The sequence below is a fragment of the Dipodomys merriami genome, unplaced genomic scaffold, assembly GCF_024711535.1.
Source record: "Dipodomys merriami isolate MVZ:Mamm:240054 unplaced genomic scaffold, mDipMer1.0.p SCAF_505, whole genome shotgun sequence".
Taxonomy (NCBI): domain Eukaryota; kingdom Metazoa; phylum Chordata; class Mammalia; order Rodentia; family Heteromyidae; genus Dipodomys; species Dipodomys merriami.
The window spans coordinates 508489-533163 of NW_027206075.1; the positions used below are offsets into that span (position 1 = coordinate 508489).

General features: G+C 49.7%; 2 protein-coding genes and 1 long non-coding RNA gene across 3 annotated transcripts; 2 read left to right on the plus strand and 1 right to left on the minus strand.

Annotated features, from left to right (window-relative positions):
* Positions 1-173: 173 nt before the first annotated feature.
* LOC138810687 (metastasis-associated protein MTA2) lies at positions 174-11063 on the plus strand. The gene is made up of 18 exons (XM_069997881.1): positions 174-256; positions 970-1037; positions 1348-1441; positions 2947-3064; positions 3880-3943; positions 4131-4248; positions 4565-4667; positions 4861-4960; positions 5115-5303; positions 5405-5479; positions 5600-5658; positions 6538-6635; positions 6741-6880; positions 7101-7329; positions 7518-7607; positions 8719-8837; positions 8957-9105; positions 10234-11063. The coding sequence occupies exons 1-18, from the start codon at positions 229-231 to the stop codon at positions 10397-10399; spliced, it is 2007 nt and encodes a 668-aa protein (XP_069853982.1). The 5' UTR covers positions 174-228; the 3' UTR covers positions 10400-11063.
* On the minus strand, positions 3098-12941 carry LOC138810690 (uncharacterized). The gene is made up of 3 exons (XR_011367212.1): positions 12315-12941; positions 5465-5592; positions 3098-3873 (listed from the first exon to the last, which is right to left on the minus strand). It is a non-coding gene; the product is annotated as an uncharacterized lncRNA (long non-coding RNA).
* Positions 12942-13064: 123 nt separating this feature from the next.
* On the plus strand, positions 13065-24217 carry LOC138810686 (speckle targeted PIP5K1A-regulated poly(A) polymerase-like). The gene is made up of 9 exons (XM_069997880.1): positions 13065-13193; positions 15995-16185; positions 18002-18317; positions 18485-18585; positions 20077-20543; positions 21825-21934; positions 22169-22279; positions 22419-22511; positions 23064-24217. The coding sequence occupies exons 1-9, from the start codon at positions 13112-13114 to the stop codon at positions 24179-24181; spliced, it is 2589 nt and encodes an 862-aa protein (XP_069853981.1). The 5' UTR covers positions 13065-13111; the 3' UTR covers positions 24182-24217.
* Positions 24218-24675: the final 458 nt, after the last annotated feature.

Consider the following 24675-nt stretch of genomic DNA (forward strand, 5'->3'; position numbering starts at 1 on the left):
CGTGAGTGAGGCGGCAGCGGCGGCGGCGGCGGCGGCGGCAACCGCGCGGGCCGGGATGAACCGCGACGGCTGAGGCTGCGGAGCTGCCTGCTGCGCGGGCCCCATCGACACCCCGGCGAAGCGCCAGCCCCACGCTGGGGGCCCCGCCTCGAGCCGAGCTCGGTCCCCGCGAACCTCTCGGACCCCTTTGTGCGGCCGGAGGCGGCGGCGGCGGCGGCGGGAACGGCCATGGCGGCCAACATGTACCGGGTGGGAGGTGAGTATCCGGAGCGGAGTGGAACGGACCCCGGAGTAGGAGATCTGGGGGAGCAGTGGATGGAGCGGTTCGGTCCCGGGAGGTGCTGGGGAGCCAAGCCCCGGGGCCGAGTGGACCGGAGCGGCGACCGGAACCGGAACCGGGGAGCGGACAGCGTCGCGGTGGGGCCCTGAGTCTTGGAGGGGCCGCGAGCGAGGTCCCCGACGGCATCCCGAGCCCCGCCTCGGCTTCCCCCTGGACGGGGAGAAGGCTTGGGAAACTGGTTTCGGAAGGACTGACAGGGCAGCCAGGGGGCGCGGGAGCCCGGGCGACAGCTTGAGGCTGCGGGGGAGACACCGGGAGATTTCCTCGTTCTCGGCTCCCGGACGTGGGGGCTCTAGGCAGCGTGTGCAGTCGCTCCCTTCGATCGTGGAAGACAACGCTGTGCTTTGAGTTGTGGGGACAAGCGGGGAATCCTTGCCTCGCCTTTAAGGTTCACTTACTAGTGAAGACCTGATTTTATAGAATAGTTGCAACAGTGGTGGTGTTTGGGGTGGGGGTGGGGATGGGTGGTGCAATCTTTATTTCCTTAGTTTCTCCACTTCCAACATTTCAGCGTCCTCTTTCTTCCACCTGGAGCCTCCTTTTGGTCCACTCAGACTGACTTTACTCCTGATACCGTTCTCTCGCATTTTTCTCTGATCTTCTTGGTACTTCTCCACCCCCTTCTACAGATTACGTCTATTTTGAGAACTCCTCCAGCAATCCTTACCTGGTTAGACGGATTGAGGAGCTCAACAAGGTGAGTTGTGGTGTGTCCCCCTCCCTCTGTTCCCACCCCGTGGTCTCAGGTGGGAGGGAGGACCCTGTCTGAATCCATTCATTCATTGTGTGTATTCATGAAAGATTTCTGAGAGCTCAGTGGGAACTTTGCTGTTCCTTGGAGGCCACAGAAGAAAGGCGTTTGGAATTGTTTGTGTGTTTCCTGGTAATTTCTTGAGCTTTTTCTACTTAGGCACCCTAGAAATGTATTGGTTGCCGTTAGTCTCTGCTTGGTGCGTTTCCACCTTCCAACTCATATTTACTACCCACATTTTTTTCCCACCCCTTAGACTGCAAACGGAAATGTGGAAGCAAAGGTTGTCTGTCTTTTCCGGCGAAGGGACATTTCTAGTAGCCTCAACAGCTTGGCGGATAGTAATGCCAGTGAGTGTCTTCATCCCCTCCTTCCTCTCCCTCCCCATGTTTTGAGGCCTGGGCATGTCCTTGCAGGTGTTTCCCCTGGTAGCATGCCCAGGGCATGGGTGGGAGTTTGGGGGTGGGAAGTGCCTGGTCTGTAGAGAAAGGCCTGTTTTTACATGTTGGAGTCAGGAGCAGGGTGGGGAGACCATGATAAGGAAGGCCCGAATATGTGTGTGTGTGTGTGTGTGTGTGTGTGTGTGTGTGTGTGTGTGTGTGTGTGTGTGTGTGTGTGTGTGTGTGTGTGTGTGTGTGTGTGTGTGTGTGTGTGTTGGGGAGAGGAGTATTTAGATGAGGATGAGGGAGAGCTTTAAAGAAGCAGGACACTTGGGAACAGTTTAAGGTACCTAGGGCCAGTGGGTAGTGTGAAGGTCAAGGTAAAGAGGATGAGAATATATTGAAAGGAGGCAATAGAAAGCTAGGATATGGTGGGAAAGTTTTCTTGCACTTTTTCTTTTACACATCTAAATTTTCTACTTCTCTTCATGTACATCTGTTATTTCCTATTGGATTATCTTCATTCCCTTTTTTTCTTTTAAAAATAATTTTTCTTGGTACCTTTTATTCTTCCTTTGATTCTCTTTCTCCTCCTGTCCTTAAATAATTTTTTTTTTTTCTGGCTGTTTTGGTCATGAAGGGGTTAATCAGGAGCTGGGCCTACCAAGTTCCCTGGCCCATTGGGGTTTCCAGGCCCATCTAGCAGGGGCTGACCTTGGCCTTGTCCAATCACAAGGGGTGTGGGGGTGTGGTCCCCCTTGCCTTAGTACTGGGTTTCCGGAGCACACTGGTGAGGGGCGGAGTCTACTACACTCCCCTCCCCCCCTTCTCCCTGAGGTTGGGAACAAAGCACCAATAAGCCCAGGCCTGGGCTTTTCTGCCTCCTCCTACTTTGGTTGGCACTTATCCAGGTTAACCCCTTCCAATCCAGGCTTAAGGACAAGCTCCTTGTTGTGTGGGGGGAGTTATTGGCTGTGGCTTGAGGAGCTGTCCTTGTTAGCCCACAAACTATTATTAACCAAGTAGAAAGGGAGGAATAGTTACTAGTTGCATGTGATGCTTTAGAGCAGAAATCTGCAAAGAGGAACTAGTAAACATAACTGTGTGATGTTCTTCCATCTAACTGAGTTTCTGGACCTTGGGCTGGTTTAGAAAGAAAGAGAAAAATACAATATTCATCATGTGCATGGTATGGCTTTATGGTTTGTGCTTTATGAGTGGTGTCTGAGCATCAGCAACTGGGCCTGGAGATGCATTTCTCTGGCATTGTGTGTATCCCTACAGCTCTTTGCTTAACTGTATAAATGATGGATAGAGCATGTGTGTGTGTGTGTGTGTAAAAACAAAGCTCTGAGCTAAGGGAAGCTGGTTGAATAAGGATAAGATGCCTGGGAAAAATTCCTTGGTTAGAGTTTCTAAGGTGTTTTCTTTTTGGAATAGTTTCTGACTTGGTTTCTTCTTCCTCACTTTCCTAGGGGAGTTTGAGGAGGAATCAAAGCAACCAGGGGTGACAGAACAGCAGAGACATCAGCTTAAGCATCGGGAGCTTTTTCTTTCTCGGCAGTTTGAATCATTACCAGCCACCCACATAAGGTATAGGACAATCAGGGCCATTATGGTCTTGAAACATTTATTTAGAAAGGAAAAGAACATGAAGTCGTCTTTTTTTTTGTTTGTTTGGTGCCAGTCCTGGGACTTGAACTTAAAGCCTTATATGCTCAGCTTTTTCTTTTTCTTTCCCTCCCCTCTCCCCCCAAGTCCTGGGGCTTGAACGCAGGACTTGGACACTGTCCCTAAGCTTCTTTGTGCTCAAGGCTAGCACTCTACCATTTGAGCCACAGCACCACTTCAGGCTTTTTCTGAGTAGTTTTTTTGGAGATGAGAGTCTCATGTACTTTCCTGCCTAGGCTGGCTTCGAACTGGGATCCTCAGATTTCAGCCTCCTGAGTAGTTAGGATGACAGGTGTGAGCCATGGCACCTGGCTACTCTCAGCTTTTTCACTCACAGGCTGTCAATCTACCACTTGAGCCACAGCTCTGCTATAAAGAAAAGAAAGGGATGGTGTTTTCGTTGTAGGTGTTGTAAAGAAGGAATGAAAGGCTCACACGGGGTTTCCTTTTTTTTTTTTTTTTTTTTGTCAGTCATGGTGCTTGAACTCTGGGCCTGGGCGCTGTCCCTCAGCTCTTCAGCTCAAAGCTAGTGCTCTACCACTTGAGCCACAGCGCCACTTCCGGTTTTCTGAGTAGTTTATTGGAGATAAGAGTCTCATGGCCTCTCCTGCCCAGTCTGGTTGAACAGTCTGATTGAACCACAATCCTCAGATCTCAGCCTCCTGAGTAGCTAGAATTACAGGCGTGAACCACTGGCGCCCGGCTTCACAGAGGGTTTTCTAACTTCTTTCCTGTAGGGGGAAATGCAGTGTGACACTCTTGAATGAGACCGATATCTTGAGCCAGTACCTGGAAAAGGAGGTGAGAAGAATGTGTTGGAAGAAGAGGGAGAAGAGTGGGTATTGGCCTCTAAAAGATGTGAGGAAAGTAGAATGATGAGGTGAAAGTATGGCAGACTGAGGACTCTGTGTGTATCCTACTGTCCCGCCTCCCTTTCCCCTTCATATATTGATTGCTGCTCTGCTTACCTTTGTCTCCCCATCTCCAGGACTGCTTTTTTTACTCACTGGTGTTTGACCCTGTGCAGAAGACACTTCTGGCTGACCAGGGGGAAATCAGAGTTGGTTGCAAATACCAAGCTGAGATTCCCGATCGCTTGGCAGAGGGTAAGCAGCATACAGGTCATGTGGCTACTGGGTTATTTAACTCCAAGGGGGGGTCTCAAACATGCAAGTTGCTGTGAATGGCATGCCCTGGGGTATGGGAAACACAGTCTGCAAAGCTTTCTGCTGTGGCCCTGACAGGATGGCACCTTAGGAATCTGAAAGGGACAAGTGGGTACTGCTGGGAGTAGAATTCTGAGAGTTGATTTGACTGACAGAATCCAAGCAGAAGAGGAGAAAGAGGTGCTACTGTGAGTGACTAAGACATCAGTTCTTTCCCTTTCATTCTCCCTGTTGATGCATTTGCTTGTTTCCCCAGGAGAATCAGATAATCGGAATCAACAGAAGATGGAGATGAAAGTCTGGGACCCAGACAACCCTCTCACAGATCGGCAGATTGATCAGTTCCTCGTGGTGGCCCGGTGAGGGTGGGTGGAAGGAGAAATGGGCGGGGGCCAGGGGGTGGTATACATGCAGTTGTGAGTCCCATTCATTCTTAGAGATTTTTTAGAGATTTATTTTCTTTGGCATGAATTATTTTCCTTCTTTCTTTCCCTTAGTTTCTCATCTTGTTTGTACCTTTTTCTTTTTTGACTCCTTCAATCTCATCCTTAGAGCTGTGGGGACCTTCGCAAGAGCCCTAGATTGTAGCAGCTCTATTCGGCAGCCGAGCCTGCACATGAGTGCAGCTGCTGCCTCCCGAGACATCACTCTGGTGAGCAGAAGCTGGTGGGTGGTTGGGCAAGCTGGGTTTTGTGGGGACCTGCAGAGCTTGGCTGGAGGGGAGCAAATCTCAGAGGCTTAAATGGCTGCATGCTAGTGGTGCTGAAACTTCAGGTCCTTAGCTTTGTTCTCCCAACTTTCTGTAGTTTCATGCCATGGACACATTACAAAGGAACGGCTATGATCTAGCTAAAGCCATGTCAACTCTGGTGCCCCAGGGGGGCCCAGTGCTGTGTCGTGATGAGATGGAAGAATGGTCTGCTTCTGAAGCCATGCTGTTTGAGGAGGCCCTAGAGAAGTATGGGAAGGATTTCAATGACATTCGCCAGGATTTTGTAAGTGGATGGGCTAAAAGGAGGAGTAGGAAAGCTGTGACATCAGAGAACTCCGACCTGGGGCTGAATGTCAGTTATCCAAATCTTTCTGCCCTCTTTAGCTACCGTGGAAATCCCTTGCCAGCATAGTCCAGTTTTATTACATGTGGAAAACCACTGACCGGTATATTCAGCAGGTATGGACTGGGCTGGGAGGCTGTACCACAGGCTGCCTGCTCCTCTCTGTCTTTGGAGTTGATGACATCCTTCTCCCTGCTGAGATGCTCTGATCTTTTGCTTCTTTTTCCTTCTGGCAGAAAAGATTGAAAGCTGCTGAAGCAGACAGCAAACTGAAACAGGTCTACATCCCTACCTAGTAAGTGTGTTCAGGAGCAGAAGCTGGTACATTTTCCTTCTCCTCACCCAACCTGTGTTTCCTCTGTGAGAGGAGTGGGCAGGCGGCTGAAGGGAAGTGGGAGTTCAATCTCCAGCATTGTAAAACAGTGTATAAGGGCTGGGATATAGCTCAGTGCAAAGTGCTTGCCTACAGTGTCCTAAGTTTGATCCCCAGTACCAAAAAGAAAAGACCAAGGGGCTGGGAAGGTGGCTCAGTAGAGCACTTGCCTTGCATGCGTGAGGTCCTGGGTTCAATTCCTCAGCACCACGTAAGCAAAAAGAAAAAAGCCGGAAGTGGCGTTGTGGCTCAAGTGGTAGAGTGCTAGCCTTGAGCTGAAGAGCTGAGGGACAGCGCCCAGGCCCCACGACTGGACCAAAAAAAAAAAAAAAAGACCAAAAGAAACAACAACAAGCATACTGTTAAAAAAAAAAAAAAAAAGACCAGCATGTACACGGAGAGGGAGACAGACATGGTATACTGATATATACATACATATATAAATATATATATATATATATATATATATATTTTTTTTTTTTTTTTTTTTTTTTTTTTTGGGAGGTACTTGGACTTGAACTCAGGGCTTGGGCACTGTCCCTGAGTGTTTTTTGCTCAAGGATGATGTTCTACCACTTGAGTCACAGATCTTCTGGCTTTTTGGAGGTTAATTGGAGATAAGTGTCTGAGGGACTTTTCTGCCTGAGCTTTGAATGGCAGTCTTCAAATCTCAGTCTTCTAATCTCTGTCTTCCTAGTAGCTAGGATTATAGACACAACCCCAATGACCAGCTGTTATTTGTGTGTGTGTGTGTTTCCCTCCTCTTAAATAAGTTCTTACTTTTTTTCCTGTTCTCATTAGCACAAAGCCAAACCCTAACCAGATTATTTCTGTGGGTTCCAAACCTGGCATGAATGGGGCTGGGTTCCAGAAGGGCCTGACTTGTGAGAGCTGTCACAGTGAGTCCTGGGGAGAGCCGCGGTTGCCGGGGGTGGTTGGGTGTCTCCTGGCCAAGGACCTGAGGGTCTCAGCACATTTCCTTCCTCCTCTCTCTGCTTCTGCAGCCACACAGTCTGCCCAGTGGTATGCCTGGGGCCCACCCAACATGCAGTGCCGCCTTTGCGCTTCCTGTTGGATCTACTGGAAGAAGTATGGGGGACTGAAGACCCCAACCCAGCTTGAGGGGGCTGCTCGGGGCACCACAGTAAGGACTGTTCAAGGGGCAGGCAGTGAGCCTACAAGCGAAGGCCAAAATACACAGTTCCTTTTCTGGAGATGGACTGACGGGCAGGCAGGGGTGCTTGATAAATGTTGGGGAGCCAAGTTGGTTGGGGTGTCAGTAAGGTGGTCATATCCTTTGCAGAATAGGAAGGGAACTGGAGTGCTGATATGCAGTCTACTTTTTCCCTCCACCCTTCTTCCAGGAGCCACATTCGAGGGGTCATTTATCCAGACCTGAAGCCCAAAGTCTCTCCCCCTACACCACCAGCGCCAACCGGGCCAAGCTGCTGGCGAAGAACAGGCAGACTTTTCTTCTTCAGACCACAAAGCTGACCCGACTTGCCCGAAGAATGTGCAGGGACCTGTTACAGCCGAGGAGGGCTGCCCGGCGACCCTACGCCCCTATTAATGCCAATGCCATCAAGGCAGAGTGTAAGATCACGAGGGGTGGGGCTAGTTGTGGGTTCAGGGTGCTCTGGCCAGAGACCAGTTTCTGTGGATGTTTAATGTCAGCAGGAATACTGGGCTGCAGAGGTTGGTTTTTCTTTACATTAGACTTGGCTCCTGGTCCCCAGTGAGTCCTGAATAATGAAGCCCCTTCAAAAACTTTTGTTTTCTAGGCTCCATCCGACTTCCTAAGGCCGCAAAAACTCCACTGAAGATTCACCCTCTAGTGCGGCTGCCCCTGGCAACTATCGTCAAGGATCTGGGTATGGGATAGTTCTTTTACTATCTATGGGGTCTGGTGGTGCATGTCTGTAATTCTAGCACCTAGGAGGGTGAGGATGGAGGATGTTGAATTTCAGACACCTGGACTTACATAGGGAGCTTATGTCTCAAAAATAAGAACTTTCTCTAAGCAATTTTCTTCAGAGTCTTAAAGAGATTTGGTCCAATGAACTCTATACTTTGTGTTTATTTTTGCAACTGAATATTTGCCTAATGATGTGTTTCTCATAAGACATAATCCAGTTGGGTGGCTAGTGGCTCACATCTATAATACTAGCCATTCAGGAGGCTGAAATCTGAAGATCTCTGTTGCAAAAATGTGTATGAGACTCTTCAATTAATCACCAAAAAGCTGGAGCTGGAGGCACAACTTAGTGATAGGCGTGAGCAAAAAAATCCCAGTGAGGGGCTGGGAAGGTGGCTCAGTGGTAGAGCGCTTGCCTTGCATGCATGAGGCCCTGGGTTTGATTTCCCCAGCACCACATAAGCAAAAAGAAAAAAGCCGGAAGTGGCGCTGTGGCTCAAGTGGTAGAGCGCTAGCCTTGATCTGAAGAGCTGAGGGACAGCGCCCAGGCCCAGAGTTCAGGCCCCACAACCGGATCCAAAAAAAAATTCCAGTGAGACTTTGAGGTCCCAAGTTCAATTTCCAGTATGAACACAGAGAGGGGCGGGGGGTGGGGATAGGACTTGATTTGATAACATTTGAAATAACTGATGAATAGTTTGCTATCCCTGAGCTTATTTTTGCTCAAGGCTAGTGCTCTATCACTTGAGTCACAGCTCTACTTCAGACTCAGACCTTTTCTGCCCTGGCTGGATTTGAACTGCAGTCCTCAGATCTCAGCTTCGTAGCTCAGCTAGGATTACAGGTGTGAGCTATAAGGGCCTCATTACTGTTTTTGAAGATACCCAGATAAACTCTGCCCAGGGAAGGAATGAGGGTGAGAAAAGGAAACTAAGTAGGGAAGAGAAAGGATGAAAGGACTCTTCTTTGGATTGTACTGGACTTTGTGCTTGCTGGGCAGGTGTTCTACCATCTAAGCCACCAAGGAGGTGTGAAAAATTGTTTTGTTTTTTTTTCCCGCCTCACAGTGGCCCAGGCACCTCTAAAACCAAAAACACCTCGAGGTACCAAGACACCAATTAACAGAAACCAGCTGACCCAGAACCGGGGCCTGGGAGGTATCATGGTGAAGCGCGCCTATGAGACTGTGAGTTGACAGAGGATAAGCCAAGCTGGGTTGGAGGGCTTTTCTTCTTCTTTTTTCTTTTCCCATTTTGGGTTGGCTAGGTTGAGGGGGTCACTTCCTCATTGTCCATTCTTTCCCAGATGGCAGGGCCAGGGGTCCCCTTCTCTGCCAATGGAAGGCCTTTGACTTCAGGGATTCGCTCAAGCTCACAGCCAGTGGCCAAACGTCAGAAACTAAACCCAGCCGATGCGCCCAATCCTGTGGTGTTTGTGGCCACGAAAGATACCAGGTAGGGGGCCGGGAATGTAGCTTAGTGGTAGAGTGCTTGCCTAGCATACATGAAGTCCTGGTTTTGATTCCTCAGTACCACATACACAGAAAAAGCTGGAAGTGGTACTGTGGCTCAAGTGGTAGAGTGCTAGCCTTGAGTAAAAGAAGCTTATGGACAGTGCCCAGGCCCTGAGTTCAAGCCCCCAAGACCAGCAAAAAAAAAAAAAAAGGTACCAGGTAGGAATTGCACCATGGGAGGAGTTAAAAAAATGACAAGTATATGTTGTGGGGGGAGAGGGGAGGATAAGAGTGGCAAGACAATCGTAAGAACGACTGTATAGAAAGTGGGGCTAGGGCTGGGAAGGTGGCTTAGTGGTAGAGTGCTTGCCTTGCATGCCTGAGATCATGGGTTGGATTCCTCAGCACCACATAGGCAGAAAAAGCTGGAAGTTGTGCTGTGGCTCGAGTGGTAGAGTGCTAACCTTGAGCTGAAGAGCTGAGGGACAGCACTCAGGACCAGAGTTTCAGGCCCTAGGACCTGACCCCCCTTCCCCCCTCAAAAAAAAAAGAAAAAGAAAAAAGAAAGTGGGGCTAGCCGGATGCCAGTGGCTCACACCTATAATCCTAGCTATTAAGGAGGCTGAGATCTGAGGATTGAGGTTTGAAGCCAGCCTGGGTGGGAAAGTCCATGAGACTTATCTCCAGTTAAGCACTAAAAACAACTAGAAGTAGAACTTTGGCTCAAGTGGTAAAGTATTCTTGAGCAAAAAGTTTGGGGACGGTGCTCAGGCCCTGAGTTCAAGCCCCAAGACTGGCCAAAAATTTTTTAAGAAGGGGGGTGCTGTAAAAGGTGTCTTAGTGGTAGAATGTTTACCTAACATACGTGAAGCCCTGGGTTTGATTCCTCAATACCACATAAACAGAAAAAGCCAAAAGTGGCTCTGGGGTTCAAGTGGTAGAGTGCTAGCCTTGTCAAAAGAAAATCAGAGACAGTGTCCAGGCCCTGAGTTCAAGCCCCAAGACTGGCCAAAAAAAAAAAAAAAAAAGTGGGGTCAGAAGTCAGAATTACATTATAGAATATAGTTTCACCTGTGGGTCTCAGTGTTCATCAAACCTTTTCTATTCATCTTTTGCCCTTCCTGGTCAGGGCCCTACGGAAGGCTCTAACCCATCTGGAAATGCGGCGAGCTGCCCGGAGGCCCAACTTACCCTTGAAGGTGAAGCCAACACTGATTGCAGTGCGGCCCCCAGTCCCTCTACCGGCAGTTTCACATCCTGCCAGCACCAATGAACCTATTGTCCTGGAGGACTGAGCATCTGTGGGCAAGGGAGGTTGGTGGGCTGAGAGGTAGAGGGTACCTGGGGCACCCAGACCTCCCTTCCCTTTAGTAAAGGGGCAAGTAAGGGAGGGCTGCAAGCATGTCCCTGGAGGGGTTGGGCGCCCTCTGGTGGTAATGCCTTTGTGACTGGTCTTTGCTTCTCCATTCTTGTGATGGAGGGCAGCCTGCAGGAACTTGGCCCATGTGGACACTCAACCCCTTTCCTGGGGTAGGTCCCACAGTTGTCTTGGACAGTTTTGGGGGGAGGGTTTTTTAATTTTTTAAAAATTTTGCCTCCCTTTGTGAAAGGGATGGGGGAGGGGAAAGAGTAAACATATCAGGTGGTGGTACCTGGTTGGGGGAGGGGGGCGTGCACTGCCATGTCTATCTTTTTTTTTTCTTTCTTTCTTTCTTCTTTTTTTTTTTTTTCTAATTAGGAGTTTCTTTTCCTGTCCGGTGTCCGGACTTTCCTAATTGGAGTATGAGGCCCCTAAGCTGGCATCAACCCCAGCCCATGCTCGCTCTTGCTTCCCTCCCCTGCCCCCCTCCGCCTTTTGTACGCCAATTCTCAGAAATAAAGAACTTTTGTCCGTTTTTTAACCTCGGATTCTGTAATTGGTTCTTATAGTAACAAATAAAAAGCTGGTTTCTTTGGCTCCTCCTTGGCTCAGCTCTTCTCTCCCATGGATGTGTGTATGTGTGTTGGGGTGCTTTTGAGTAGGAAAATAAAGGACAAAGGACAATTTAAATGAGGCACAGATGATGCTTGTCCTGGGGAACAGCTTTATGAGATAGGCAGTCTGGTCTGAGGCAGCTTGTGCCAGTTGTGGGACTCAAAACTGCCACCAATTCCCAGTGGTACTGGAGTCCAGGCTCAGCCGATTCATCCAAAAAACTAATGGCTGTAGGCCTCAGGATGGAGGTGTGAGGGTGCTTCAAACTTGCTTCCTAGCTTTTTCCCCTCTGCTAGGGAATCTAGCCCAGGACCTTGTACATTAAACTAGGCAAGTATGCTACAAGTGAGTGACATTCCCAGCCCTACCCGTTCCCTTCCCTTTTAAGCAATTGTGGAAAGCATTAGCAGCAGGGTAGCGCTGTGTGTGTGTGTGTGTGTGTGTGTGTGTGTGTGTGTGTGTGTGTGTGTGTGTGTGTGTGTGTGTGTGTGTGTGTGTGTGTGTGTGTGTGTGCGCGCGCGTGCAGGATCTTACCATCCAGCTCTAGTATATGGACACTGACTGCTGTTTCAAAGTTCTCAAGACTCAGCCTCAGCCACTGCCTCCTCTATGGTGAGGAGGGCAGTGGTGTGTTCTGCCTTGTCAGCTTTGGAAAACAGATGCCTGAGCTGAGACAGAAATACCTTAGGATACAGAACAAGAAGTTAAGCCTACTCTGTCCTTTGGATGCTTTAGAGACAGAATGGTCTTAGTTGTGTTTACTCAAGGTCACGACTGGTTTTTTGCCTCTTGCCCAAGACCTCTGCCCTTTACATGCCTCAAAGCTGTGGGCAGATAACCTGTTTTATAATCCCTTTTCCCTCTCATGATCCTTGTCCCTGGGGCTCCCTAGCTCTCCTACTCTCTCCCAGTTTGGAACCTACATCTGGGTAGTGTCAGAAGCAACTGGACGGCCATACAAGTCTGGTCTACCTCAAACCCTTCATCCCTCCTAAGTCTTCATATTAGTTATCACCATAGTGGGTTCCATCTCAGTTTTAAAGTGGATTTTCCTGCAGCTCGCCATAGCAGTTTGACTTGGTGGCTCTGGGGCGCGGGAGCAGGGCCTCCCCCTGCTGTGGGAGTGACCAAGCGGCCACGGACACTTTGGAAGGACAGGTTGGTAGAGGAAACGAATGAGGGTGTCCTGGCCTCCGTGGGTAAAAAGATTTGAAGCTGCCCATCTTCCGTCTTACCCGCGATCTGGTGAAGGAACGTGTGGCGGCGGAAGAGCCTCAGCGCCCCGGTGAGCGGCCGCGGTTCCAGACGCCACCCAGCGCCAGCCTTTGTGTCAGCCTTATGAATATTCATGAGATTTCAGGCCAGCCCTGGAATAGCTCAGAACACGTCGATCGATTTATGGTAGGCTCGTACGCCTTGTTTTGTTGTTGTTGTTGTCGGTCGGGGGGCTTGAACTCTGGGCCTGGGCGCTGTCCCTCGGCTCTTCAGCTCAAGGCGAGCGCTCTATCACTTGAGCCACAGCGCCACTTCCAGTTTCTTGCTGGTTTATTGGAGATAAGAGTTTCACGGACTTTCCTGCCCAGGCTGGCTTTGAACCGCGATCCTCAGATCTCAGCCTCCTGAGTAGCTAGGATGACAGGCGTAAGCCACCGGCGCCCGGCCTGAGCTCTTTTGCCCAAGGCTAGCACTCCACCACTTTGAGCCACAGGGCCAGGAGCTTTGGAATGGTTAATTGGAGATAAGGGCCTCACGGGGACTCTTCTGCCCGCGTGGGCTCGAACCGCGATCCTCACATCTTGGCTTCCTGAAGAGCTAAGTTCCCAGGCGTAAGCCACCGGCGCCCCGGCTTCCCTAAACCTTTGGACGGCTAGAAACGGAACTCGGGTCTGAGGAGCTAGGTTTCCGCAGGCGCGTGTGGTGGTGGCACCGTACGTCACTTCCTGTGAGACCGCCGGAACTGGCTTCCAAGCAGGTTGCGAGTTGCCGCCGTGAGTTCCGGCGGTGCCGGAGGTGGTTGCTTGTGGCCGGGGCCATGGCGGCGGTGGGCTCGGATGTGGAGGCGCTGCCGCGCGGGGGCTTCCGCTGCAGCCTCTGCCAGGTTACCACAGCCAACCGTAAGCGGTGGCCCGCGAGGGAGGGGGCGGTTGCAGGCTCCCGCCTTTGGGGGCTAGCGAAAGTTCGGGTTAGAGATGCTGGTAGCAGTCGTGGAGTCGCTCCGCACGGCGGAGGGCCTTGCAGAAGGGGACGAAGCGTCCCACCGTGCATCTGCCCTTCGCACGACACGCATTCTCCACGAGGAAAGCCTCGTTGCTTTATTCTCACCACCCCTGTGTGTGTGCCGGTTCTGGAGCTTGGACCCAGGGCCTGAGCATTGTTCCTTTTTTTCCACTCCTGAGAGAGCAAGATGGGTGAAACAGCATGGCATGAATGACTGGAGAAGTTAACTGAGGAAGAGGGAGAAGGGAAAAAAAAAAACATAGACCAGGCGCTTGCATGACAAGGGGTTCAATGAAACCTCAGATTTTACTTTTTTTTCCTTCTACCAGCATGAAGGCCTTGCGCTCTTTTTCTTTTTGTTTTTGGTAGGTTGTGGGGCTTGAACTCTGGGCCTGGGCGCTGACCCTGAGGTTTTCTGGTTGTTAATTGGAAATAAGAGCCTCACAGACTTTCCTGCCCAGGCTGGCTTTGAACCGTGATTGTCAGATCTCAGCCTCCTGAGTACCCAGCATGACGGGCATGAGCCACAGGCACCCAGCAAAGGCCTTGGACTATTGCTTAGTTTACCTAGCTGGCACTCTGCCAATTGTTTTCAGTCTGGAAACTAGCTATTTTTTAGGGGGGGACAAGTCTCACAGGCATTTCTGCTCCAGCTGGCTTTGAACCACAGTCCTCCAGATCTTGGCCTCCCCCAAGTAACTAGGATTACAAGCACAACCAACCAGATTTCTCTTTGTTGTTGTTGCCTGTATTAAGGCTTGAACTCAGGGCCTGGGTGCTGTACCTTAGTTTTTTCACTCAAGACTGTACCTCTTGAGCTATAACCTCACGAATTGGCAGTAAGAATCTCATGGGCTTTCCTGTCCCAGTTGATTTTGAACCTCAGTCTTCACATCTAAGTCTTCTGAGTAACTAGAATTACAAGCATGAACTACCAGCATCCAACAGATTCTGCTTTTGAAATCTGGAATACTGATCTTCCATGAACAAGGCCTTCACTTTCTTTTGAAAGTTGGCATTGCCACTTGTTTGTCCAGCAGTGCAAGCCAGAAATTAAGTGATCTTCCTTGGTTTCACAAACACTTTGGTAACATCAAGCAGGTGATTGATAATAAAAATAGTTCTAGGGCTGGGAAGGTGGCTCAGTGGTAGAGCGCTTGCCTTGCATGCCAGAGGCCCTGGGTTCGATTCCTCAGCACCATATAAGCAAAAAGAAAAAAGCCAGAAGTGGCGCTGGGGCTCAAGTGGTAGAGCGCTAGCCTTGAGCTGAAGAGCTGAGGGACAGCGCCCAGGCCCAAAGTTCAGGCCCACGACCGGACCCCCCCAAAAAAAAAATTCTAGCCAGGTGCCAGTGGCTCACACATAGAATCCTAGCTAAGGAGTCTTGAGATAAGAGGATCGTTGTTCAAAGCCAGCCTGGGCAGGAAGTCTGTGATACTCTTATCTCCAATAAACCATCAGAAAACCAGACATGGTACTCTGGCTCAAGTGGTAGCCATGAAGAGCTGAAGAGCTCAGAGACAGTGTCCAGAGTTCAAGCCCCACGACTGACAAATTTAAAAAAAAAAAAAAAAATCTAACAGCTAAATTGTCTACATTGACCAGGTACCGGGTTCTCTGCTAGGGACCTATGTGGTAGACACTATTACTACCTCCAACTGAGGAAACTGATACATTTTGGATCATTATATACCACAGCCCTGATTTAGTTCTTTTCTATAGGACCCGGAAAAGTTACTTATTAATTTCTTTATAACTCACAGGTCTTGCTGCTTTACCTAGTACATGTGGTTTAAGCACTACTTATTTGCCAGATGCTGGTGGCTCACACTTGTAATCCTAGCTACTCAGGAGGCTGAGATGTGAGGTTTGAGGCCAGTCTGGTTAGGAAAGTCCATGTGGCTCTTAGCTCCAATAACTACTTGAAAGCCAGATGTGAAGCTGTAGCTCAAGTAGTAGAGCAGCTAGTCTTTAGCTCAGGGACAGTGTCCATCAAGGCCCTGTGTTCAAACCTCAGGACTGGTTTGTATGTATATACATACACGTGCTTGTGTGTACCAAACAAAACAAAACAAAAACTGCCGGTGGCTGAGACAAAACAGAGACTTTAGCCAGAAAAAAAGCCAGAAACAGAAACTGGTGCTGTGGCTCACACTATAACTCTAGCTACTTAGGAGGTTAAGATCTGAGGATGGTGGTTCAAAGCCAACCTAGGCTGGAAAGTCCATGAGACTATCTCTCTCAAACAAAAATATCCAGGAGTGGAGGTATGGTTCAATTGATAGAGCACCAGCTTGTATGAAAAAGGTAAGCAAGAGTGAGAGGTGCCGAGTTAAAGCTCTGATACAGGCAAGGAAAAAACAAAACAAAACGCTGGGTGCAGGTGGGTCACTCCTGTAATCCTAGCTATTCAGGCTGAGACCTGAGTATTGTAGTTTGAAGCCAGCCTGGGCAGGAAAGTCCAAGTCTTATGTTTGAGACCCAGGATCCGCACCCAAAAAAAAAAAAATCATATAGAGAAATGGGAGTCATGTCAAATGTGGAAGGAGTAAGGTCTTTGATTATTCTATGTGTCACACTTGCTATGTCTTGGAAGATTGGGATGATCAGTAGGATGTAGGTATGCAGAAAGTAGAGCCAGGGAAGAGATACACTGAAGAATAACACAGATGTTTTTGTCTCATCCTTGTCCCTTCAGGACCCAGCCTGGATGCTCACTTGGGAGGCAGGAAGCACCGACATCTGGTTGAGCTTCGAGCTGCCAGAAAGGCCCAGGGACTTCGGAGTGTATTTGTCAGTGGTTTCCCCAGGGATGTGGACTCTGCTCAGCTCTCTGAGTACTTCCAGACATTTGGACCTGTGGCCAGTGTTGTCATGGATAAGGACAAGGTAGAGTGAATGTCTCCAGGAGTAAGAGTGAGTCAGCCAAGATGCAGGGGGGTGGGGTGGGGGGACCAAGAAGGAAGAGATTGGGGGAAAGTAAGGGAACAGAGGAGAGAGGGGGAGGGGGGGGAGGGGGGGTGAAACCAGCAGTCTCTTGTGGCTGTTTGCTAATATGGCCTGTGCTTGGTGGATACCACAGAACGTGAGAGAACTTCTCACACCTTCCCCACCCCCTTTTACGTGTTCACTGGTTAGTTATTGAGGGACTTTTTTTTTTTGTCAAAGATTCAGTGTGCTTTGTTTTTTTGTTTGGTGCCCGTCCTGGGGCTCCAGCTCAGGGCCTTGGCCCTGTCTCTGAGCTTTTGTGCTTAAGACTAGTGTTTTACCACTTGAGCCACAGCTCCGCTTCTAAGCATTTGTAGTTGATTGGAGATAAGAGTCTTTTCCTTCCTGGGCTGATTTCAAGCCACTATCCTCAGATCCCAACCTCCTGAGTAGCTAGGATTACAAGTGTGAGCCATCAGCACCCAACTCAGTGTACTTTTGATTTGCTCACCACATCCTTACCATTTGTTGACTTAGTGCTAAGCACTTTGCTTAAGATTGCATTCAGAGTGGGGAATGTATAGATAGATGCAGTCCCTGCTTGCATGGAGTTTTTAGTCTAGAGGAGAAAGTAGACAAGTCAGTAATTGTAGTGAAAGCTGGGGTTTAAAGAACATACTGTTAGGGACTGAGAAGGTGGCTCAGTGGTAGAGTGCTTACATGCATGAGGCTCTGGGTTCGATTCCTCAGCACCACATAAGCAGAAAAAGCCAGAAGTGGTGCTGTGGTTCAAGTGGTAGAGTGCTAGCCTTGAGCTGAAGAGTTGAGGGACAGCGCCCAGGCCCAGAGTTCAGGCTCACTACCAACAAAAAAAAAAGAACATACTGTTAACCTACCTAATCACTAATCTACCTAAACAACATACTGCCAGTGACTCAGGCCTGTAATACTAGCTACTCAGGAGGCTGAGAGCTAAGGATCATGGTTTGAAGCCAGCTTGGGCAGAAAAGTCCCCATGAAACTCTTATCTCCAGTTAATCACTCAAAAACCAGAAGTGGTGCTATGACTCAAGTGGTAGAGGGCTAGCCTTGAGCAAAAGAGCTCAAGGAAAGCCGGGTACTGGTAACTCATGCCTGTAATCCCAGCTACTCAGAGACTGAGATCTAAGGATCTTGGTTCAAAGCCAGCCGGGACAGAAAAGTCCGTGAGACTCTTATCTCCAATAAACCACTAGAAAAAAAACTGAAAGTGGTGCTGTGGCTCAAGCGGTAGAGCACTCCCTTTGAGCTGAAGAGCTGAGGGATAGTGCCCAAGCCCAGAGTTCAAGCCCCACGACCGATTTAAAAAAAAAAAAAAAAAAAAAAAAAAGAGTTCAAGGATAGCACCCTGGCCCTGAGTTCAAGCCCCAGGACTGGCAAAAAAAAAAAAAAAAAAAAAAAAGAAAAAGAACATACTGCCAGGTGCTGGTGACTCACACCTGTAATCCTAGCTACTCAGGAGGCTGAGATCTAAGGGTTGTGGTTTGAAGCCATCCTTGAGAGAAAAGTCTGTGAGACTCTTTTGTCCAATTAACAAGCAGAAAATCCAAAAGTGGAGGTGTGGCTCAAGTGGTAAAACACCAGCCTTGAGCAAAACAGCCAAGTGAAAGCAAGAGGCTCTGAGTTCCAGCCTCAGTACCAGCACACACACAAAAGAGATATTCTCTTCTGCTGTCAGACCCTGTGCTTGGATTCTTGGTTGCAAAACCATCATCCTCTCTCCTGTGTGGTCTGCCAGGGTGTGTTTGCCATCGTGGAGATGGGGGATGTGAGTGCTCGCGAGGCTGTCTTGTCACAGCCCCAGCACAGCCTGGGAAAACATCGCCTTCGTGTCCGGCCACGGGAGCAGAAGGAGTTCCAGAGCCCAGCTGCCAAGTCCCCCAAAGGAGTGAGCCCTGACAGTCACCAGCTTGCCAAAGCATTAGCCGAAGCCCCAGATGTGGAGGCCCAAATGGTGCAGCTTGTGGGACTGAGGGAGTTGTCTGAGGCTGAGCGGCAGCTGCGGAACCTTGTAGTGGCCCTGATGCAAGAGGTCTTCACAGAGTTCTTCCCAGGTAAGTAGACGCCTTGCCCTGTGTCTGAATCTCCATGTCTGCATCCCAGCTTCCCTCAACTGGAGGTATTCATTCAGTTGCTCTTTCATCACTGTACCCCATTATGTTCTTGCACCTCCAGTTCCTCTCTAATGTCTCCTGACCTTTGTTCTCTGCTTGGTCCTTAGGTTGTGTGGTTCATCCTTTTGGCTCTTCCATAAATAGCTTTGATGTCCATGGGTGTGATCTTGACCTCTTCTTGGATCTAGGTGATATGGAAGAACCTCAGGTGAGTGACCAGGGAGGTCCCTGGAGAAAGGTCATGGGATTGTAGCTTAATCATGGCATTAAGCTACTTGAGAGGCTGAGATCCAGAGGAGATGCGTTTGAAGCCAGCCTGGGCAAAATGTTCAAGATTTCTTTTCGACCCATTATTGGGTTGGGTGGTGTGTGCCAGTGATGCAAGCTGTGTGAAAGGCTGAGACAGGGAGGGTTGTTGTTCCAGCCCCAGGGCAGAACACATCTGTGGAGGAGACTCCATCTCAGCAAGGCATATGCCTATTATCTAGCTACCTTGGGAAATCCAAAGTAGGCTAACCCAAAGTAGGCAGGTACCAGTGGCTCATGCCTGTAATTCCAGCTACTCAGGTGGCTGGGTTCCAAAATATTGCAGTTCAAAGCCATCCTGGGCAATGTTTCCATAAGATTCCATCTCCAAAATAACCAGTGCATCCTTACCCGCCTCCCCTCCCCTCCCCCCGCCCCCAAATAGGCTACAGATGTGGCTCAAGTGATAAACTGCCAGCCAAGCAAGCTGAGCAAGTGCAAAGTTTTGAGTACAAACTCAAGTCCTGGTTAATAAAAAAAGGAACAAAATAGGGTCAGCAGCATAGCTTGGCAGTAGTAGCAAGCATGAGCTCTGAGTTTAAACTTCATTACAGCCAAAAGAAATGTAAATGAGGCTGGGTGTTGGTGGCTCATGCCTGTAATCCTAGCTACTCAGGAGGCTGAGATCTGAGTATTGAAGTTCAAAGCCAGCCCAGGCAGGAAAGTCCTCCAGACTCATCTCCAATTAAGCACCAGAAAACTGGAAGTGGCGCTGTGGCTCAGGTGGTAGAGCACTTGCCTTGAGCTGAAAAAGCTCAGGGACAGCACGCAGGCCCAGAGTTCAAGCCCTACAACCAACCAAAAAAAAAATGAGGGCTGGGAAGGTGGCTCAGTGGTAGAGTGCTTGCCTTGCATGCCTGAGGCCCTGGGTTTGATAAAAGGCAGAAGTGGCGCTGTGGCTCAAGTGTTAGAGCACTCGCCTTGAGCTGAAGAGCTGAGGGACAGCGCCCAGGCTCAGAGTTCAGGCCCTATGACCGGACCCCCCCAAAAAAAAATGTGAATGAGGACTGGTATTAGGCTGAAAATGAATTGGCGTAGATGGATGACAGCTTTGATAGAATTTTCAAGGAGTAATAACCTTATAAAGTTGGGGTTTTACATAAAATGTTGGGGTTATATTTTTAAATAAATTGTGTGTGTGTATGCGTGTATGCGTATACGTACGTGTGTTACTAGGGTTTGAACTTGGCCTGGTGCTTGCTAGGTTGGTATTATACTACTTGGGCCATACCTCTAGTACAATAGCAGTATGGTTTTGTTTTGTTTTGTTTTTTTGTTGGTCGTGGGGCCTGGGCGCTGTCCCTCGGCTCTTCAGCTCAAGGCTAGTGCTCTACCACGCTCCAAAGTAGGGGGCAGCAGGAGAAGCAGTCACTCACTTCCTTTCCATCCACAGCTAGCCTCGAAGGCTCCCGAGTCTCCATCCTTGGACTCAGCCCTTGCTTCGCCACTGGATCCTCAAACCCTGGCTTGTACCCCAGCCTCTCCTCTAGACTCCCAGCCTCCAGCTTCTCCCCAAGATTCTGAAGCATTGGACTTGGAAATTCCTTCCTCCTCTTTGGCACCCCAGACTCCAGACTCTGCTTTGGCCTCTGAGACTGTCGCCTCTCCCCAGTCCCTTCCTCCAGCCTCACCAATCCAGGAGGATAGGGGAGAGGGAGACCCAGGAAACGCCCAGGAACAAGCAGAGGCGCTGAAAGAGAAGCCCGAGGGAGCAGCAATGCTGGAGCTGGTGGGATCCATTCTCCGTGGCTGTGTCCCTGGTGTGTATCGGGTACAGACTGTGCCCTCTGCCCGGCGCCCTGTGGTCAAGTTCTGCCATCGGCCTTCAGGTCTCCATGGTGACATCTCCCTCAGTAACCGGTACCTTTATTTGGGGGGGAATGGTTGGGGAAGGACAGCTGAGGGTTTCAGGGTGGATGAGAGTTCTGCTTCAGCTCCTGTGCTTGCTGAATTGTTTGTCCTGTTGCTTCCATCTTTTGTGCACTTTTTTACCTCCTGTGTGGCTCTGTTTTGGTGTTTGTTATATGGTTTCTTGGAGTACCTTTTTTCTATGCAATTCAAGTTGGCCGGGAACTCACTGTATAGTCCATACGGTCTTCAAACTTGAGATCTTCCTGCCTGTCTGTCTCTCTGAGTGCTGGATTAGCAGGTGTATGCCACCATACCTGGCTACATAATACTTTTTTTTTTTTTTTTTGCCAGTGCTGGGGGTTGAACTCAGGCCTGGGTGCTGTCTCCCTATTTTTTTTTTTTTTTACTTAAGCTATAAGCTCTCCTTCAGGATTATTTTTATTTTTATTTTTTGGTAGTTTAGAGGAGATAAAAAATCCAATGGACTTTTCTGCTCTGGCTGAGTTTGAACCTTGATCCTCTGATCTCAGCTTCCTAAGTAGCTTGGGTTACAGGAGTGAGACAGCAATGCCCAGATGTAATAATATTTTTTAAGGGATATAGAAGAGAGTCTGTAGTTACTTGAATTTGGAAAATGTTAATAGGTCGATTCCCCATCCTCTTCCATTGCTTCCCCTTCCTCTTTCTCCCTTTTTCCTTCTCTTGCCTTTTTCTTTTTCTTCTTTTTCTTCTTCTGTTGGTTGTGAGGCTTGAACGTGGGGCCTGAGTGCTGTCCCTGGGCCTCTTTGTGCTCAAGGCTAGTGCTCTACTACTTTGAGCTATAGCACCACTTTCAGTTTTTGAGTGGTTATTTGGAGATAATAGGCTCATGGGGACTTTTCTGCCCTAGCTGGCTTTGAACTGCGATTCTCATGTCTCAGCCTCCTGAGTAGCTAGGATTATAGGTGTGAGCCATCAGCACCCGGCTTGTCTTTTAAGTCTTTGCATATGGCAACAGTCTTATCTACCCATCTGTGTTCGAGGCATTGCTGGTGTTTGAACTTGAGGGTGTTGTATTTGCTAGGTGGGTGCTCTATCAATTGAGCCACCTCCAGTCCTGAATAGTCTGATCCATCTCCCTGGCTGTCTTTTCTTCTTTTGTATACCCTCTCACAAGATCATTGTTTTATCACACTTTGGGAAGCCGTGTTGGCCTAAATCCAGCTGGGCTGAAGTCTGGAATGGGAGCTAGTGAGGTGATAGAGTCTAAGATTTACTAAACCTAACACTGTCTTTTTTCCTTTGTTCTAGGCTAGCCCTGCATAACTCTCGGTTCCTGAGTCTCTGCTGTGAGCTGGATAGGCGAGTGCGACCCCTTGTGTACACCATCCGCTGCTGGGCTCAGGGTCGAGGGCTTTCAGGTGAGAAAGAACTGATTTGGCCTGCACAAAGGCATATTTCACCCTGACGCCCTATTCAGGGAGAGAAGGGAGGTGGGTAAAGGAACCAGAGTCAAGAAAATTACCAAGGGTATGGAAGCACCTCTTTTTTGGTCATAATGGGGTTTGAACTTAGTGCTTCAGCCTTTTAGATAGGCACTCATCACTTGAGCCATGTCTCTTGCCCCTAATTGGAATTCTTGGTTATTTACCCAGGAAGTGGCCCCCTTCTCAATAACTACACCTTGACTTTGCTGGTGATCTACTTCCTTCAGACCAGGGACCCTCCCGTGTTGCCCGCTGTGGCTCAGCTCACCCAGAAAGCAGGTACTGCAGGCAGCCCCTGTCCTATCTCATCAGATATACCATGCTATGCACAATGAGAGCTCTGCTGTCACCCCATTTCACCCCTCAGTGCCCTCATCTTCCTGCTTCAAAGCTAACTCCCTCCATTTTCCTTTCACAGGTGAGGGAGAACAGGTAGAAGTGGATGGCTGGGACTGTAGTTTCCCCAGGGATGCCTCAAGACTGGAGCCCAGCACCAATGTGGAGCCCCTCAGTGAGTGGTAGAAAACTAGTGATTATGTTTTTTTGTTTTTTTTGTCCCTTTCTTTTGGTCTGGAATGGGCTTCTCACCTCACATGGCTTTTTTACTCAAGGCTGGTACTCTACCACTTGAGCCACACTTCCACTTCCAGCTTTATTGCTGGTTAATTGGTGATAGAAGACTTTTCTGCCTGGGCTAGCTCAAACTGTGATCCATCGGTGGTGGGAAGACGTTGGTCATCGCAGTGGGTAACACACCAGATGCTGGTCCTGTGGCATTGAAGAAACCGTGCCTTGGAGTTGTGTGGCTTGACCAAGGTTTATGCCGCTAGCACAGGCAAGGAGCAGTATCTGGGGATGCAGGGCAGGAGGCTTGATCTCTTTTTTAAGGGAATCAGAGAAGCCTGGTTTCTTAGGACTCTTCTGAGCTTCTTGGGAAGAAAGAAGTCTCTCCAAGGAAGGACATTCCTGCCAAGTGACTGTTAAGGAAATGTCTTTGGTGCAGGACCTGCCTCAGTCCTCACCTCATGGTGACCCCCTTTCCTCAGTCTGTTTCTTCTTCCAGGTTCCCTGCTTGCCCAGTTCTTCTCCTGTGTCTCTTCCTGGGATCTTCGTGACTCACTGCTATCCCTGAGGGAAGGCCAGGCTTTGCCGGTGGCAGAGGTGCCCTCTAATCTCTGGGAGGGTCTGCGCCTTGGCCCCATGAATCTCCAGGACCCCTTTGACCTGAGTCACAATGTTGCAGCCAATGTGACCAGCCGGGTGGCCGGGCGGCTCCAGAACTGCTGCCGAGCAGCAGCCAATTACTGCCGAAGCCTCCAGTACCAGCAGCGATCCTCCCGGGGTCGGGATTGGGGGCTTCTCCCCCTTCTGCAGCCCAGTTCTCCCAGCTCCCTGCTGTCTGCCACACCCATCCCCTTTCCCCCTGCTCCCTTCCCCCAGCTCACTGATGTCCTGATCCGCGTGTTAAGGGAAGCACTGGGATGCCATATAGAACAGGGAACCAAGAGGCCACGGTCCGAAGGAGGTAGAACTGAGTCTCCCCAGGGAGGGACAAGCAAGAGATTGAAACTAGATGGACAGAGAAAGAGCAGTGAGGAGGGGAAAGAGGAGCAGCAGGGATATGAGGAAGACCATGGTGAAGACAGGGTGGAAGAAATGGTTATAGAGGCTGGAGAGGTGCCGCAGGACTGGGCCATGCGGAGCCCTGGGCAGTCAGGTGAGCTGCCCATCATGACCACAAACTGTCTAGACACACTTACTGAGCAGAGGCCCATGGCACCTGAGATGGCTGGAGATGGGTCTCAAGGTGAGCCTGGAAAGGGGGCATCATACCCCACCTTAGTGAGTTGGCGCTGTGCTTTGTGGCACCGAGTGTGGCAGGGGCGGCGGCGTGCCCGGAGACGGTTGCAGCAACAAAGCAAAACAGGAGATGGAAACAAGGCCATCGCGGGAGCAGAGTGGCTAGCCATGGAGGCTCAGGTAACCCAGGAACTGAGAGAAACACATGCTGCTGAACAGACGCCAGACACCGAGCCTCTCCTGACCTTCGTGGCATCCGCCTCACAGGCTGACCAGACTCTCACTGTGACCCCGCTCCAGGACTCTCAAGGCTTGTTCCCTGATCTCCATCACTTTTTACAGGTTTTTCTCCCTCAAGCCCTTCGAAATCTCCTCAAGTAGAGGATTTGGACCCTAGGAGAATAATAAAGCTGCTAGTTTAATATTATACTTCTCTTGTTCTTCTCCCTGCCTCCCTCCCCCCTTCTTGTACTGGTTCTGGGGCTTGAATTCAGGGCACTGTCCTTGAGCTTTTTGGCCCAATCACTTGAGCCACAGCTCTACTTCTGGCTTTTGGATGATTGCAGGTTAAGAGTCTCACAGCCTTTGCTTCCCAGGCTGGCTTCAATCCTCAGATCTCAGGCTTCTGAGTAGCTAGGATTCCAGGCAGGAGCCACCGGTGACAGCATCAACCATTCTTAACAGTTCATCCAGTTCTTTAATTGGATAAGAAACTTTCAAACTTGAAAGTAGGTTCAAAGCAGCCCATCAAGACCAGGATTTCCTTGTGCTGTGGGCCCCTCCCAGGACAGAGCCCGTCCTCCAGAAGGAGGCTGAAGGGAACGTCCTTTCTCTCTCCCCCTCCCCTCTCTCTGGTCAGTCATGAGGCTTGGACG